Source organism: Phyllobates terribilis, unplaced genomic scaffold, assembly GCF_046119375.1.
Source record: "Phyllobates terribilis strain yellow unplaced genomic scaffold, ASM4611937v1 Scaffold_7__3_contigs__length_470593459, whole genome shotgun sequence".
NCBI classification, from domain to species: Eukaryota; Metazoa; Chordata; class Amphibia; order Anura; family Dendrobatidae; genus Phyllobates; species Phyllobates terribilis.
Window position 1 is genome coordinate 416,228,289 of NW_027362767.1, and position 16,844 is coordinate 416,245,132.

Below are 16,844 nucleotides of genomic sequence, written 5' to 3' on the forward strand. Positions count from 1 at the left end.
CCCAATATGTAGTAGGTGTAATAATAATAATAATATTAGCAAATACCTCCAATTAGAAATGTAGTATAGTTCTCCTGATTCACTATGTCTCTTTCCTCATGTGCAAGCATTGCTGGACCTTAGGTATCCCATGGTTACGACCAATGATATAGTGTCAGTTAGTCAGCTTGTTGCTAGTGAATATCTAAGGTCTGGCAATGCCCTGCACATGGGGTAAGTGACGTAGCGAATCAGTAGAACTATACAACATTTCTAATTGGAGGTATTTGATAATATTATTATTATTACACCTACTACATATTGGGATAGGATCTTGGAAATGGGAATACCCCTTTAAAGGAGTTATCTGACGCCATCCGGAGCCGCTCACTTCTGCATCGGAAGTCAGCGGTGCTGAAGATGTTTCAACCTTTTACACCTGTGGAGCAGTGTATGCGTTTGTCAGTTTTTTTTTCCCTGCCCTTTTCTAATGACCCGCTGATCCGTCACACGTCTTGGAAGGAGTGCACGGCCGTGATATCATCAGCACCGCCGCTCACAACACCGGATAACTGCTTAAAAATGTACGCTGGCTGAACCAGCCAGATTCGGTCAGCCCACTGATGATAATTGGGGGCTCCTGACTTTTACAGATATCAGGGGAAAGGCAGGTCGGGCATATCGGATTTGAGCATGCCCCATCTTTTGTTCTCAAACAGGGTAAACCAGCGCCAGAGATGTCTGGCAGCGGCCTATTCTCTTCCTGTAGACAGCCCTTGTACATGCATGCTCGGCCATGTTTATGGGGGTTGGGTGGAATAACTGTCGACTGCACACAGTTTTCTAAGGTGTATAGCCTAATATATAGTCAGAAGGGCTCATGGGTAGTCTTGAGGTCCCATTTTGAACCATTTTATGATCATTCTTGTGATGTCCGTCCTTCACTTTCCCCATCTTTCCCTTCAGGTACACGCTAATAACATGCACTCCAGAGGTGTCCAAGTGTTTCGCCGTGTGGACTGTTACTTCAAACGTGCCTTGCACACTCCATGGGACGTGAACCCGGTCACACTCTCTCTAGCAATGGATGTCCGAGACCCGAGTGCCCGGACTGTCACCATGTCGCTGTCTGGCAGGCCGGCCAGGATCCTCCGCTGTCATTATTACTTCTCCAGCCCGTGGCTGCTTTTCAGTGAGATCTCATTTCTCTCCGGTCAGTATTTGCTTTATATACCTATTGAAGACTTTTGACTTGGTCTCACCTCTCTTTTCTGTCGTTTCTGCCCCTTTAACTCTGTCCAGAACGTTGAAATTAATGACTTTTCCTCCCATTGAAGTGAATGGGAGCGGAGCTGCAGTACCCAAGAACGACCACTACACAATGTATGGCGCTGTGGTGTTTCAGCTCCTGTACTTCTGAACGGTGGTGGTTCCTGGTGTCGGACCCCCTAAGGATAGTGACATCAATATCAAAGTTCTGAACAACCCCTTTAAACATTCAGTAATATTTATACATCAGAAGTAGCCGATCTAATTTTTAACGTGGAGCGTCTGGCATTAAAAGAAAGATAATTTTGAGGTTTTTAAGACGTCTTTGTATTCAGTTCCTTGTGTTCTTCTGACCGAAAGATGTCCAGGACTCATCAGAATCGGAGGAACCGAGTCCTCTGCCCAAGCCACGGGAAGCCACCCTGCCACCTCCCACGACAGCAGCACCACAAGGCACCAGCCAAAAAACTGCATCGACTACCGTAGGCAGCTCCAGTGAAAGTGTTCACGGTGAGAACATCGCAGCTGATTCTAGCATGATTTATCATTTCCATATGTGGCTTCTCCATTAGTCTTTATTTTCTATCTCTCCGTCCCTTTATCTTTCAAGTTTGTTGCCGAGATGAATTAAAAAAAAAGAATATTTATTATTTTAAAACAGCGCCACTCTCATCTATAGGCTATGTCTGGTATTGCAGCTTAGTCCCATTCACTTGAATACTGTAATTCCAGACACAGACAGAAGCGACGCTGTTTCTTTAAAAAAAAAAAAAAATATATATATATTTTTTATTCTTAGCAATCCTTAATTTTTATTTTAATTCGCCTTTTACGTTATTTTCTGCCGTAGAGGCCGTCAGCGTTAACCGGATAAACCAGCCAATAGTCAAGGACGAGAGCAGTAATACCGCCATCCTGATTGGCTGCCTGATGGTCATAATCCTGCTCCTGTTGGTTGTCATTATCCTGATCCTGTGGAGGCAGCGCTGGAAGAGATTACTGGGGAAGGTGGGTGAAACCATTATGTATCTGACAACCCACTGGTGCAACAGGACACAACGGTCGTAAGTTCCCCCTGTAGGAAATTGTAGAGGTGAAAAAAGGCTACATCTAAATTTAGAGCCATTTACAGAAAGAAGAGCAGCTCTGAAGCACAAACTGCTGCTCTAGAAACTGAAAGAACAGTATTTATCTTCATTTAGAACCATTTATATTAAGAAGAGCAGCTCCGAAGCAGAAACTTCTGCTCTACAAACTGAAAGAACAAGATTTTTTCTCTACATTTAAAGCCATTTACCGTTAGAAGAGCAGCTCCGAAGTACAAACTTCTGCTCTGTTAACTGAAAGAACAGTATTTTTCTAACATTTAAGCTATGTAAAGTAGTAAGAGCAGCTCTGAAGCACAAACTATTGTACTAGAAAATGAAAGAACATGATTTATCTACATTTAGAGCCTTTTACGGTAAGAAGAACAGCTATGAAGTACATACTGCTGCTCTAGAAAATAAAAGAACATGATTTATTTACATTAGAGCCGTTTACCGTCTCAAGAGCAGCTCTGAAGCACATACTGCTGCTCTAAAAAATTAAAGAACAGGATTTATCTACATTTAGAGCCATTTACAGAAGGAAGAACAGCCCTGAAGCACAAACTTCTGCCATAGAAACTGAAAAAAATGAATTTATCTACATTTAAAGTCACTTCTAGTCGGAAGAGCGGTTGTGAAGCACAAACTTCTGCTCTGGAAGCAGAAAGAAAATGATTTATCTACAATTTAAACTATGTGCAGTTGGAAGAGCAGCTCTGAAGTACATACTGCTGCACTAGAAAATGAAAGCATGGAATTTATCTACATTTAGAGCCAGTTACTGTAGGAAGAGCAGCTCTGAAGTACAAACTGCTGCTTTATAACATGAAAGAACGGGACATATTACCTAATTTAACTTACTTTTCTTCGATCCTTCTTCCAGGCGCAGCACCGACCCTCGGACATTGATCTCACCGCCCGCCTGTCCCTCCCCACCGACACTGTGGTCATCAACAACACTCAGAACCTATCGCTGGCATCTAGACATGGCAGCCGCTATGAGCGCATCTTAACATCGGAGGGGGAGTACCAAGAGCCTAGTCACAACCCCCTTGCCAAGATGGCTACCCTGTGCCCAAATTCTGAAGGAGCAGGTGAGTGAATGGATGGTGCACGTCATGTGCGTGGTGTCTAGAGGGTTAATATTCTATGTATATAATATGTGCATGTGAGCAGCGGTATTATACTAAGTGCATGATATCAGATATATGTGATGGAAATGTAATAATTAATATTGTCTTAAGGGGGTATTCTCTCTGGCATAGGATATGCCATATATTCCTGATAGATGTGACTCCCACCTATCACCAGATTTGGGGTCTACATCAACAGGCGGGATAAGATCTTGAAGATACATGTGTATACCCCCTCACCTATGGCACCTGCGATTATCAGGCATTTATGGCATATCCCTTTAAATATGAAGAGGTGTGGCCAGGGAATGGGGCGGGGCTTAGATGACTGGTGTATTAACAGACTCGTGGGCGGTATATCCGTGTGCACGCGTGTGTATCTAATTCCGTGTACTTGTCTGCATGGTGATGGCAGTATACACTATATACTCTGCATGTGTCTCTCCAGCTCTGCTGTTAAACAACCCGGCCTATGAGCTCCTGCTCTCCACCTACAGCCGGCCAATCACAGAGCCTGCTGGCGTGCAGGCTAAGCCAATCAACAGCCAGGGTAAGGGGCTGTCACTCCGGAGCTTCGGTCAGCTCCAACTCTCCCATCTCACTGTCTCTATCTGTCTCTTAAGGACTGGAGAGTCCGTGCCTAACGAGGTGTCTCCTACTATCTGCAATGCTGGGACAGTCAGAGTAGTCATGGGGAACTCTTCTGTGTTGCATGTTGCATTGGACTTAAAGGGGTATTCCCATCTCCAAGATCCTATCCCAATATTTAGTAGGTGTAATAATAAAAATATTAGCAAATATCTCTAATTAGAAATGTAGTATAGTTCTTCTGATTCGCTTTGTCACTTACCTCATGTGCAGGGCATTGCAGTAGCTTAGGTATCCATGGTTTTGACCACTCATATAGTGACAGTTAGTTAGTTAGACAGCTCTTAGTGGCCGTAACCATGGATACTCCAGCTACTGCAATGCCCTGCACATTAGGTAAGTGACATTGTGAATGAGAAGAACTATACTACATTTCTAATTGGAGGTATTTGCTAATATTATTATTATTACACCTACTACATATTGGAATAGGATCTTGTAGATGGGAATACCCTTTAAAGGGGAACTCCATCCGGAAAAAAAAAAATAGTTGCGCAGAAGACATGACCCCAAATCTTAGATATAAAGGACCCCTTACTATAGTGCTGGGCCAATTCTCCACCCCCTAGACTCCTTAACGGGTTCTCACCCTCCAATACCAAGGGGCATGGGACCAACCAGGGCTAGTCCTCCTTCTCTGACGGACCTATAGCAGGCGCCATCATATGTAGTTGTGAGATTGTTGGGGGTCCGTGAACTTGGACCACATCATAGAGGAACATTCTTCTCTCTCGCTTTTCATCGTTCTTCTCTTTATTTCCCTCCTCGCCGCCTCCGTTAATACCCCACCTACTTTACCCTTCTTCTTCTCTCCCCAGAAGGCGGCTACAGAGAACTGGAGTCCCCTAAGCTGCCCATGTTGTGTCCCCCAAGCGTCCCTCACTATGCTGAAGCCGATATTGTCACCCTGCAGGGGGTGACAGGGGGTAACACCTACGCTGTGCCCGCCCTGACTGCCGACACGCTCACCTCCAAGGAACTGCCCCTTAGCAAGTTCCCCCGGGGGCATCTTCTATTCCGGGAGAAGCTGGGGGAAGGGCAGTTTGGAGAGGTAAGTGTCCATCACTACATAAACACTAGGGGCCCAGATCCATTATTGCATATGCACCTTGTTTTGTTGTTTTTTTTTGCCTTTTTTCATTTGTATCTTATCCTTTAAGTCTATTTTATTGGCGTTCGCCTGTTTTTTTTTTGGGCATTTTTTTTCTCTGTTTTCCTTTGCGACTTTGTTTTCCAGACGTTTTTGGCCGCCTCATCAATTGCCACTTTTTTAAGAAGTCCCACATTTTTTGTTTAAATGTGCTACAGTTTTCTCCTTGGGAGTGATTTTTTTTTTATCTACGCCTACAATTTTTTGCGCCAATTTTACCACATTTTAGCCAATTTTTTGCTCTAAAAATGCGCAAATAAGGAAAAGAGACCAAAAAAAACAACCTAGCATTTTTTATTTTACTGAAAGTTTGCACTATTTTGAAGACTTCGGCGCAACAAAAACATCAATGATTTCAAGACGAAAAAAGAAAAGTGACTTAAATACCCCACCGCAGATGATGAAGTGGGCCCTATGTATGTGTTACCATTTGTCCACCGTTTTGTTGACCGCCCTTTAACCTCCTTCATTTCTTTTGTTACTTCCCTGTCGTTTCTTCTGTCCCTCAATTTTTTTTTTATTGTTTTTTTTTTGGGCACCAAACTGTGGCTCAGTGGCCGGTTTTTGTACCCTGCTTTGATGTCTTGCTTTGGTTTCTTGACAACCTGGTCATCCTTGGCCACTTATGACCCACCTTCTTCTTCTTCTTCTTCTTCTCCTCGTTTCCCCACTTAGGTTTAGTTTTAGGAAAATCTGATTACTAAAGCAGACTGAGATTGCGAATACCATGACATGACTGCTACTCGGAAAAGTTGTCACATACGCTATAGAGTTGTCCGGCAGAACATCCCTTGCAATCAGTCTGATCTTCAGCCTTGGCCAAAAAAAAGCCTAAAAATTCATATTTGCCTTACTAACCAGATTTTTGTAAAAGGAATGTGGAGAATCCACCCCCCCTACATATTATATTATAATGTTTATTACTTTCCTGACCCCTCCCCCCCATATTTGTACGTCGTTCTTTTCAAGGTTCACCTATGTGAGGTTGTGAATCCCCATGAGCTCCCAGTTCTTCAGTTCCCATTCAACATGCGCAAAGGCCGGAGTCTTCTCGTGGCGGTCAAATTACTACGGTCGGATGCAAATAAAAATGCCAGGTAAATTAACCGTTTGTGTACTGATTATAGAACTGAATACACCCCCCTACCTGTCCACGGCATGTGCTACGTCCCGGTACCCCTTGATGTGTTGGCATCACCCCCATCGGCTTGTCAGGTTCTTACCTCCACTTCTGATCATTGCTTGTTCTCTGTTGGCTCTCAGGAGCGATTTCCTGAAGGAACTAAAGATTTTGTCCCGTCTGAGCGACCCACACATCATCCGCCTGTTGGGGGCCTGTCTGGACGAGGATCCGCTGTGTATGATTACTGAGTACATGGAGAATGGAGACCTCAACCAATTTCTCAGTGCCCATGAGTTGGCCAAGGAGGACGAGCGCATGGAGGATGGACACAACCCTCCGTGTATTAGGTGAGCAAATCCTATAAATGGATATTGGGGAAACTCCAGACATTTAGCAGCTCCATGCAATTTGGACTGAATCTTCTGGCAATCAAATGTCTATGACCTGCCACAGACCTCACCAAGATTGACATAACACGACCAGGGCTAGGTTTAAAGAGGGCAGACAGCACATGGCCCAGTGCTTTCATCATCATCACCACCACCAGAGAATTGGTTGCCCAGTGGGTACTGTTTACTTTTATTGCCATTTACCTTGTAGGGCGCATGGTATCATTACCTTATAGTCTACCATACATCCACTACTCAATTTTGGGATGCCACTCACTTTGGAAAATGGAGATGCCCATGGTGGGCCATTTGGTGACCCTTTCTATTTAAGAAGAATGATGAGGTGTGTAAGTCTCTCCACTGTGTCTCCACAAAAGCCATGGACTTCAGTGGAGAATGTTTGTGGCCTCACCAAATTTTTTACCCAGCAGCCTCCACCAACCTTAGTCTTGGCCTAGCTACAAACCCCATAGCGGTACCAGACAATGAAAAGTCATTTGTCCACAAAGTTAAATCAGATTTCTCCCACAGGTACTAGTGGCCATGACGTTTGTAGTTTCCAAACAGATAGATGTTGGAGAGCGCAGATGTGGGTGACCCATTCATAGGACCTGGCGATAACAGATTGTGTGATCCTGTCTCTATCTTCTCCTCAGTTACCCCAGCCTCCTCCACGTGGCCTTGCAGATTTGTTCCGGTATGAAATATCTCTCGTCACTTAATTTTGTACACCGGGACCTCGCCTCTCGAAACTGCCTGGTGGGCGAAAACCTCACCATTAAGATAGCCGACTTCGGTATGAGCCGAAACTTGTATGCCGGCGATTACTACCGAATACAGGGCCGGGCGGTGCTGCCGATCCGGTGGATGGCCTGGGAGTGTATACTCATGGTGAGTGACTGGCCAGATTTGCCATCTAAGAGTTTTGGAAAGCTGGGTGACAAGCTTTATAGAAACTGTCAGGGTGGCCACATTAGGCATCTCCTTATAGAAACACTGACTCTTCACTCTCTGCTGTCCACATCTATAGGGTAAATTCACCACAGCCAGCGATGTCTGGGCCTTTGGAGTGACGCTATGGGAGATTTTCATGTTGTGCAAAGAGCAGCCATACGGGGAGCTGAATGATGAAGACGTGATTGAGAATGCTGGGGAAGTTTTCAGGGACAGTAAGAAACAGGTGAGTATGGGGGCGAGTAATGGTGATACCCTACACGTAACCAGAGGCATACATTTTTGATTGAATCTGCCATATAGAAAGCTCATAACTGTAATGTGGACCATGAGACGATGGGGGGGAGATTAAAACTAATTTTACACTAATAAGGCTGGATTATACTCCAGAGCTGTATTCATAATTCTGCTGGTGGAGTCACTGTGTACATATATTACATTACTTGTACATACATTACATTACTGATCCTGAGTTACATCCTGTATTATACTCCAGAGCTGCACTCACTATTCTGCTGGTGCAGTCACTGTGTACATACATTACATTACTGATCCTGAGTTACATCCTGTATTATACTCCAGAGCTGCACTCACTATTCTGCTGGTGCAGTCACTGCGTACATACATTACATTACTGATCCTGAGTTACATCCTGTATTATACTCCAGAGCTGCACTCACTATTCTGCTGGTGCAGTCACTGCGTACATACATTACATTACTGATCCTGAGTTACATCCTGTATTATACTCCAGAGCTGCACTCACTATTCTGCTGGTGCAGTCACTGCGTACATACATTACATTACTGATCCTAAGTTACATCCTGTATTATACTCCAGAGCTGCACTCACTATTCTGCTGGTGCAGTCACTGTGTACATACATTACATTACTGATCCTGAGTTACATCCTGTATTATACTCCAGAGCTGCACTCACTATTCTGCTGGTGCAGTCACTGTGTACATACATTACATTACTGATCCTGAGTTACATCCTGTATTATACTCCAGAGCTGCACTCACTATTCTGCTGGTGCAGTCACTGTGTACATACATTACTGGTCCTGAGTTACATCCTGTATTATACTCCAGAGCTGCACTCACTATTCTGCTGGTGCAGTCACTGTGTACATACATTACATTACTGATCCTGAGTTACATCCTGTATTATACTCCAGAGCTGCACTCACTATTCTGCTGGAGCAGTCACTGTGTATATACATTACTGTTCCTGAGTTACATCCTGTATTATACTCCAGAGCTGCACTCACTATTCTGCTAGTGCAGTCACTGTGTACATACATTACATTACTGATCCTGAGTTACATCCTGTATTATACTCCAGAGCTGCACTCACTATTCTGCTGGTGGAGTCACTGTGTACATACATTACATTACTGATCCTGAGTTACATCCTGTATTATACTCCAGAGCTGCACTCACTATTCTGCTGGTGCAGTCACTGTGTACATACATTACATTACTGATCCTGAGTTACATCCTGTATTATACTCCAGAGCTGCACTCACTATTCTGCTGGTGCAGTCACTGTGTACATACATTACTGGTCCTGAGTTACATCCTGTATTATACTCCAGAGCTGCACTCACTATTCTGCTGGTGCAGTCACTGTGTACATACATTACATTACTGATCCTGAGTTACATCCTGTATTATACTCCAGAGCTGCACTCACTATTCTGCTGGAGCAGTCACTGTGTATATACATTACTGATCCTGAGTTACATCCTGTATTATACTCCAGAGCTGCACTCACTATTCTGCTGGTGCAGTCACTGTGTACATACATTACATTACTGATCCTGAGTTACATCCTGTATTATACTCCAGAGCTGCACTCACTATTCTGCTGGTGCAGTCACTGTGTACATACATTACATTACTGATCCTGAGTTACATCCTGTATTATACTCCAGAGCTGCACTCTCTATTCTGCTGGTGCAGTCACTGTGTACATACATTACATTACTGATCCTGAGTTACATCCTGTATTATACTCCAGAGCTGCACTCATTATTCTGCTGGTGCAGTCACTGTGTACATACATTACATTACTGATCCTGAGTTACATCCTGTATTATACTCCAGAGCTGCACTCACTATTCTGCTGGAGCAGTCACTGTGTATATACATTACTGATCCTGAGTTACATCCTGTATTATACTCCAGAGCTGCACTCACTATTCTGCTGGTGCAGTCACTGTGTACATACATTACATTACTGATCCTGTACTGATCCTGAGTTACATCCTGTATTATACCCCAGAGCTGCACTCACTATTCTGCTGGTGCAGTCACTGTGTACATACATTACATTACTGATCCTGAGTTACATCCTGTATTATACTCCAGAGCTGCACTCACTATTCTGCTGGAGCAGTCACTGTGTATATACATTACTGTTCCTGAGTTACATCCTGTATTATACTCCAGAGCTGCACTCACTATTCTGCTAGTGCAGTCACTGTGTACATACATTACATTACTGATCCTGAGTTACATCCTGTATTATACTCCAGAGCTGCACTCACTATTCTGCTGGTGGAGTCACTGTGTACATACATTACATTACTGATCCTGAGTTACATCCTGTATTATACTCCAGAGCTGCACTCACTATTCTGCTGGTGCAGTCACTGTGTACATACATTACATTACTGATCCTGAGTTACATCCTGTATTATACTCCAGAGCTGCACTCACTATTCTGCTGGTGCAGTCACTGTGTACATACATTACTGGTCCTGAGTTACATCCTGTATTATACTCCAGAGCTGCACTCACTATTCTGCTGGTGCAGTCACTGTGTACATACATTACATTACTGATCCTGAGTTACATCCTGTATTATACTCCAGAGCTGCACTCACTATTCTGCTGGAGCAGTCACTGTGTATATACATTACTGATCCTGAGTTACATCCTGTATTATACTCCAGAGCTGCACTCACTATTCTGCTGGTGCAGTCACTGTGTACATACATTACATTACTGATCCTGAGTTACATCCTGTATTATACTCCAGAGCTGCACTCACTATTCTGCTGGTGCAGTCACTGTGTACATACATTACATTACTGATCCTGAGTTACATCCTGTATTATACTCCAGAGCTGCACTCTCTATTCTGCTGGTGCAGTCACTGTGTACATACATTACATTACTGATCCTGAGTTACATCCTGTATTATACTCCAGAGCTGCACTCATTATTCTGCTGGTGCAGTCACTGTGTACATACATTACATTACTGATCCTGAGTTACATCCTGTATTATACTCCAGAGCTGCACTCACTATTCTGCTGGAGCAGTCACTGTGTATATACATTACTGATCCTGAGTTACATCCTGTATTATACTCCAGAGCTGCACTCACTATTCTGCTGGTGCAGTCACTGTGTACATACATTACATTACTGATCCTGTACTGATCCTGAGTTACATCCTGTATTATACCCCAGAGCTGCACTCACTATTCTGCTGGTGCAGTCACTGTGTACATACATTACATTACTGATCCTGAGTTACATCCTGTATTATACTCCAGAGCTGCACTCACTATTCTGCTGGAGCAGTCACTGTGTATATACATTACTGATCCTGAGTTACATCCTGTATTATACTCCAGAGCTGCACTCACTATTCTGCTAGTGCAGTCACTGTGTACATACATTACTGATCCTGAGTTACATCCTGTATTATACTCCAGAGCTGCACTCACTATTCTGCTGGTGGAGTCACTGTGTACATACATTACATTACTGATCCTGTACTGATCCTGAGTTACATCCTGTATTATACCCCAGAGCTGCACTCACTATTCTGCTGGTGGAGTCACTGTATACATACATTACATTACTGATCCTGAGTTACATCCTGTATTATACTCCAGAGCTGCACTCACTATTCTGCTGGTGCAGTCACTGTGTACATACATTACATTACTGATCCTGAGTTACATCCTGTATTATACTCCAGAGCTGCACTCACTATTCTGCTGGTGCAGTCACTGTGTACATACATTACATTACTGATCCTGAGTTACATCCTGTATCATACCCCAGAGCTGCACTCACTATTCTGCTGGTGCAGTCACTGTATACATACATTACATTACTGATCCTGTACTGATCCTGAGTTACATCCTGTATTATACTCCAGAGCTGCACTCACTATTCTGCTGGTGCAGTCACTGTGTACATACATTACATTACTGATCCTGAGTTACATCCTGTATTATACTCCAGAGCTGCACTCACTATTCTGCTGGTGCAGTCACTGCGTACATACATTACATTACTGATCCTGAGTTACATCCTGTATTATACTCCAGAGCTGCACTCACTATTCTGCTGGTGCAGTCACTGCGTACATACATTACATTACTGATCCTGAGTTACATCCTGTATTATACTCCAGAGCTGCACTCACTATTCTGCTGGTGCAGTCACTGCGTGCATACATTACATTACTGATCCTGAGTTACATCCTGTATTATACTCCAGAGCTGCACTCACTATTCTGCTGGTGCAGTCACTGTGTACATACATTACATTACTGATCCGGAGTTACATCCTGTATTATACTCCAGAGCTGCACTCACTATTCTGCTGGTACAGTCACTGTGTACATACATTACATTACTGATCCTGTACTGATCCTGAGTTACATCCTGTATTATACCCCAGAGCTGCACTCACTATTCTGCTGGTACAGTCACTGTGTACATACATTACATTACTGATCCTGTACTGATCCTGAGTTACATACTGTATTATACCCCAGAGCTGCACTCACTATTCTGCTGGTACAGTCACTGTGTACATACATTACATTACTGATCCTGAGTTACATCCTGTATTATACCCCAGAGCTGCACTCACTATTCTGCTGGTGCAGTCACTGTGTACATACATTACATTACTGATCCGGAGTTACATCCTGTATTATACTCCAGAGCTGCACTCACTATTCTGCTGGTGCAGTCACGGTGTACATACATTACATTATTGATCCTGTACTGATCCTGAGTTACATCCTGTATTATACCCCAGAGCTGCACTCACTATTCTGCTGGTACAGTCACTGTGTACATACATTACATTACTGATCCTGAGTTACATCCTGTATTATACTCCAGAGCTGCACTCACTATTCTGCTGGTACAGTCACTGTGTACATACATTACATTACTGATCCTGAGTTACATCCTGTATTATACCCCAGAGCTGCACTCACTATTCTGCTGGTGCAGTCACTGTGTGCATACATTACATTACTGATCCTGAGTTACATCCTGTATTATACTCCAGAGCTGCACTCACTATTCTGCTGGTGCAGTCACTGTGTGCATACATTACATTACTGATCCTGAGTTACATCCTGTATTATACTCCAGAGCTGCACTCCCTATTCTGCTGGTGCAGTCACTGTGTACATACATTCCATTACTGATCCTGTACTGATCCTGAGTTACATCCTGTATTATACTCCAGAGCTGCACTCACTATTCTGCTGGTGGAATCACTGTGTACATACATTACTGATCCTGTACTGATCCTGAGTTACATCCTGTATTATACTCCAGAGCTGCACTCACTATTCTGCTGGTGCAGTCACTGTGTACATGCATTACATTACTGATCCTGAGTTACATCCTGTATTATACCCCAGAGCTGCACTCACTATTCTGCTGGTGCAGTCACTGTGTACATACATTACATTACTGATCCTGAGTTACATCCTGTATTATACTCCAGAGCTGCACTCCCTATTCTGCTGGTGCAGTCACTGTGTACATGCATTACATTACTTATTCTGTACTGATCCTGAGTTACATCCTGTATTATACTCCAGAGCTGCACTCTCTATTCTGCTGGTGCAGTCACTGTGTACATACATTACATTACTGATCCTGAGTTACATCCTGTATTATACTCCAGAGCTGCACTCACTATTCTGCTGGTGCAGTCACTGTGTACATACATTACATTACTGATCCTGAGTTACATCCTGTATTATACTCCAGAGCTGCACTCACTATTCTGCTGGTACAGTCACTGTGTACATACATTACATTACTGATCCTGAGTTACATCCTGTATTATACCCCAGAGCTGCACTCACTATTCTGCTGGTGCAGTCACTGTGTGCATACATTACATTACTGATCCTGAGTTACATCCTGTATTATACTCCAGAGCTGCACTCACTATTCTGCTGGTGCAGTCACTGTGTGCATACATTACATTACTGATCCTGAGTTACATCCTGTATTATACTCCAGAGCTGCACTCCCTATTCTGCTGGTGCAGTCACTGTGTACATACATTCCATTACTGATCCTGTACTGATCCTGAGTTACATCCTGTATTATACTCCAGAGCTGCACTCACTATTCTGCTGGTGGAATCACTGTGTACATACATTACTGATCCTGTACTGATCCTGAGTTACATCCTGTATTATACTCCAGAGCTGCACTCACTATTCTGCTGGTGCAGTCACTGTGTACATGCATTACATTACTGATCCTGAGTTACATCCTGTATTATACCCCAGAGCTGCACTCACTATTCTGCTGGTGCAGTCACTGTGTACATACATTACATTACTGATCCTGAGTTACATCCTGTATTATACTCCAGAGCTGCACTCCCTATTCTGCTGGTGCAGTCACTGTGTACATGCATTACATTACTTATTCTGTACTGATCCTGAGTTACATCCTGTATTATACTCCAGAGCTGCACTCTCTATTCTGCTGGTGCAGTCACTGTGTACATACATTACATTACTGATCCTGAGTTACATCCTGTATTATACTCCAGAGCTGCACTCACTATTCTGCTGGTGCAGTCACTGTGTACATACATTACATTACTGATCCTGAGTTACATCCTGTATTATACTCCAGAGCTGCACTTACTATTCTGCTGGTACAGTCACTGTGTACATATATAAACTGCAGTACCAAATATTCTATACACAAGATAGGTGCTATCAGGACATGCTGGGAGTTGTAGTTTTGCAGCAGCTGGAATGACAGAGGTTGAGAAACATGGGTGTGATTGTTAGAGACTACTACAACCCCCACCATGCTTATTTCTCTGCATTGTGTTGGTACAGGCTGTAATGGCTGATGTATTCGGTGTCTTTTGCTCCTGCAGATCTATCTCTCCCGGCCTCCGCCCTGTCCCCAGTCGCTCTATGAGTTAATGCTGCAGTGCTGGGCCAGAGACTGCAGGGAGCGGCCATCCTTCCAGGATATCCACGCTTTGCTCACCTCTCACGCCCTCTGCTGTTCTACTGTGGAAGTGAAGGAGTAACCGGAGCACTGTTCAGTACACTTTCTATTACCTGCATCATCATCTTATACCCCGGCATCATTTTTGTGCTCCTGTCACCAGAAAGCCTTATACACGGCCTGCAGGATGGAGGAGACGTCTTGTGTTCCTGCCATACAATTATCCCACTGCGATGTGTCTCGTCCCGTCATACACACTGGATGTCCCAGTCATAGGGAAGACGTGACCTCAACATACAATGTGAAATGAAAACGCGCTGTCCTCGTTACACTGGATTTATCATGACCCCCGCCATGACACAGTATGGCGGCCGTTAAGAATTCATCAAAACAGATTCTACCCCTTTGGACAAAAAAAAGTCGGCACCGAATATCGTTCACAAATTTCCTGAGCTCTTTAAGGAATTGTCCACTTTACAAAATAATTGGAAGTAATAGAAGGGTCTCGATAGGAAAGATCAGCTCTCAAAATCTGGAGGAGCAGAAAATCCCCCATGTTGTCCTCGCTCGTTTTCAGGCCCCCCCATCTCTATACCATAAGTCTTACTGCTGCTGGTTTGGCCGAGCTTTCAGGCTGCTGTAAAGGTTTCGCATCTTAAAGTCTGTCCAAGCAAGAAACTTAATATTTCAAGAATGCAAAAAATGAGCGGCATCTATCCGGAGCCCCTCGCCAGCCTTCTCCTCCATCATCATCCCACGCTCTGGAATCCTTATCCGCCAGCGAAGCCCCCTCACTTGACATTCTGCACAAACACATCTGTGCTCAGAGATGCGCTGGGTGGGCACATTTCTGAAACACTCCTTTAAGTAATCTAGAAAAGGTTTGACACACTCCAATGCTCCAGACTCCATGGCCGCCTTCCGATTTCAAGAGCTTCTCCATAAAGTGTCATCTCCCCCCCCCCTACATCTCCCGCCGCCGCCGTCTCGTCACCATCTTTTCGGTCTGGACATCTTAAGACAATTCTCCTTTCTTCCAGTGAATGGAGTAATTCCAGCTTCTGGAGCAGAATAATAGATACATTGTTTTAGAATCTCGAGATGAAAATGTCAAGGACGCTTGTAACCCGAAACTATTTTCTACGTAGGAAAAAAATCAGAAAAAAAATCTGATTATATAACGTGGGGTGTATTAATGAGCCCTCGAAATACATTGTGAGAGTTGATTTTTCGATTTGCACAGACTGTGGGAGGCCTCCCGATAGGACGTTACGGAAACTTCGGCTGAAACATTGTTGCTAAGGTTTCATAGGAACGACATATGCTCGTTTGTGGGGTCTTCTGAATGACTCCTTGGTCACTCTAGTGCAGCCCCATAGATGTTTGTAGGAGTCTGGGGTCCTCAAGACGTTTTGATCTTCCATAGTTGGAAGCTGTATGGACTCTTGGATGGTCAGTCGTGAGGAGGATCGGACATTCGTACGCTACGGCCTGATGTGTATATATAGTTCTGCTAATTTAAAGCTTTACATGAGATTGTGTTACTTTTTTATATGATGTTAATATATAGAGATTGGCTGAATATCACTAATTTGCAGAAATAAAGATTGACATTTTTTTTTTTAGATTCTTTTAGACACCTTGGTCCCTGTGGTTTTTCTTTTTTTCCGGTAGTTTTTCATTTCCTTGCATTAGGTCTCATAGACCTTAAAGGGATATTCCGATATCAAAAAGTATTGGTAAGTAGCTAGAATAGGTCACCACTTTGTGATTGGTGGCAGGTCCGATCTCTGGGACACCATCGATCCTGGTAATCAGAGCTGCAAAAACACTGACAGGTCTG

General features: G+C 43.7%; 1 protein-coding gene across 5 annotated transcripts in view; it reads left to right on the forward strand.

The window, feature by feature from the left end:
* DDR1 (discoidin domain receptor tyrosine kinase 1) overlaps window positions 1-16,638 on the forward strand; it is a 144,579-nt gene extending 127,941 nt beyond the window's left edge. For 3 of the 5 annotated variants that reach the window (XM_073641771.1, XM_073641770.1, XM_073641772.1), the window contains exons 8-18: window positions 946-1,192; window positions 1,609-1,758; window positions 2,099-2,256; window positions 3,220-3,430; window positions 3,918-4,019; window positions 4,936-5,168; window positions 6,237-6,364; window positions 6,531-6,737; window positions 7,436-7,670; window positions 7,810-7,959; window positions 14,925-16,638. In XM_073641771.1, the coding sequence (XP_073497872.1) occupies window positions 946-1,192; window positions 1,609-1,758; window positions 2,099-2,256; window positions 3,220-3,430; window positions 3,918-4,019; window positions 4,936-5,168; window positions 6,237-6,364; window positions 6,531-6,737; window positions 7,436-7,670; window positions 7,810-7,959; window positions 14,925-15,083 (1,980 nt within the window). In that variant the 3' untranslated portion in view covers window positions 15,084-16,638. The remainder of the gene's footprint in view (window positions 1-945; window positions 1,193-1,608; window positions 1,759-2,098; window positions 2,257-3,219; window positions 3,431-3,917; window positions 4,020-4,935; window positions 5,169-6,236; window positions 6,365-6,530; window positions 6,738-7,435; window positions 7,671-7,809; window positions 7,960-14,924) is intronic. The other 2 variants (XM_073641773.1, XM_073641774.1) reach the window with 2 other exon arrangements.
* The last annotated feature ends 206 nt before the right edge of the window (window positions 16,639-16,844 follow it).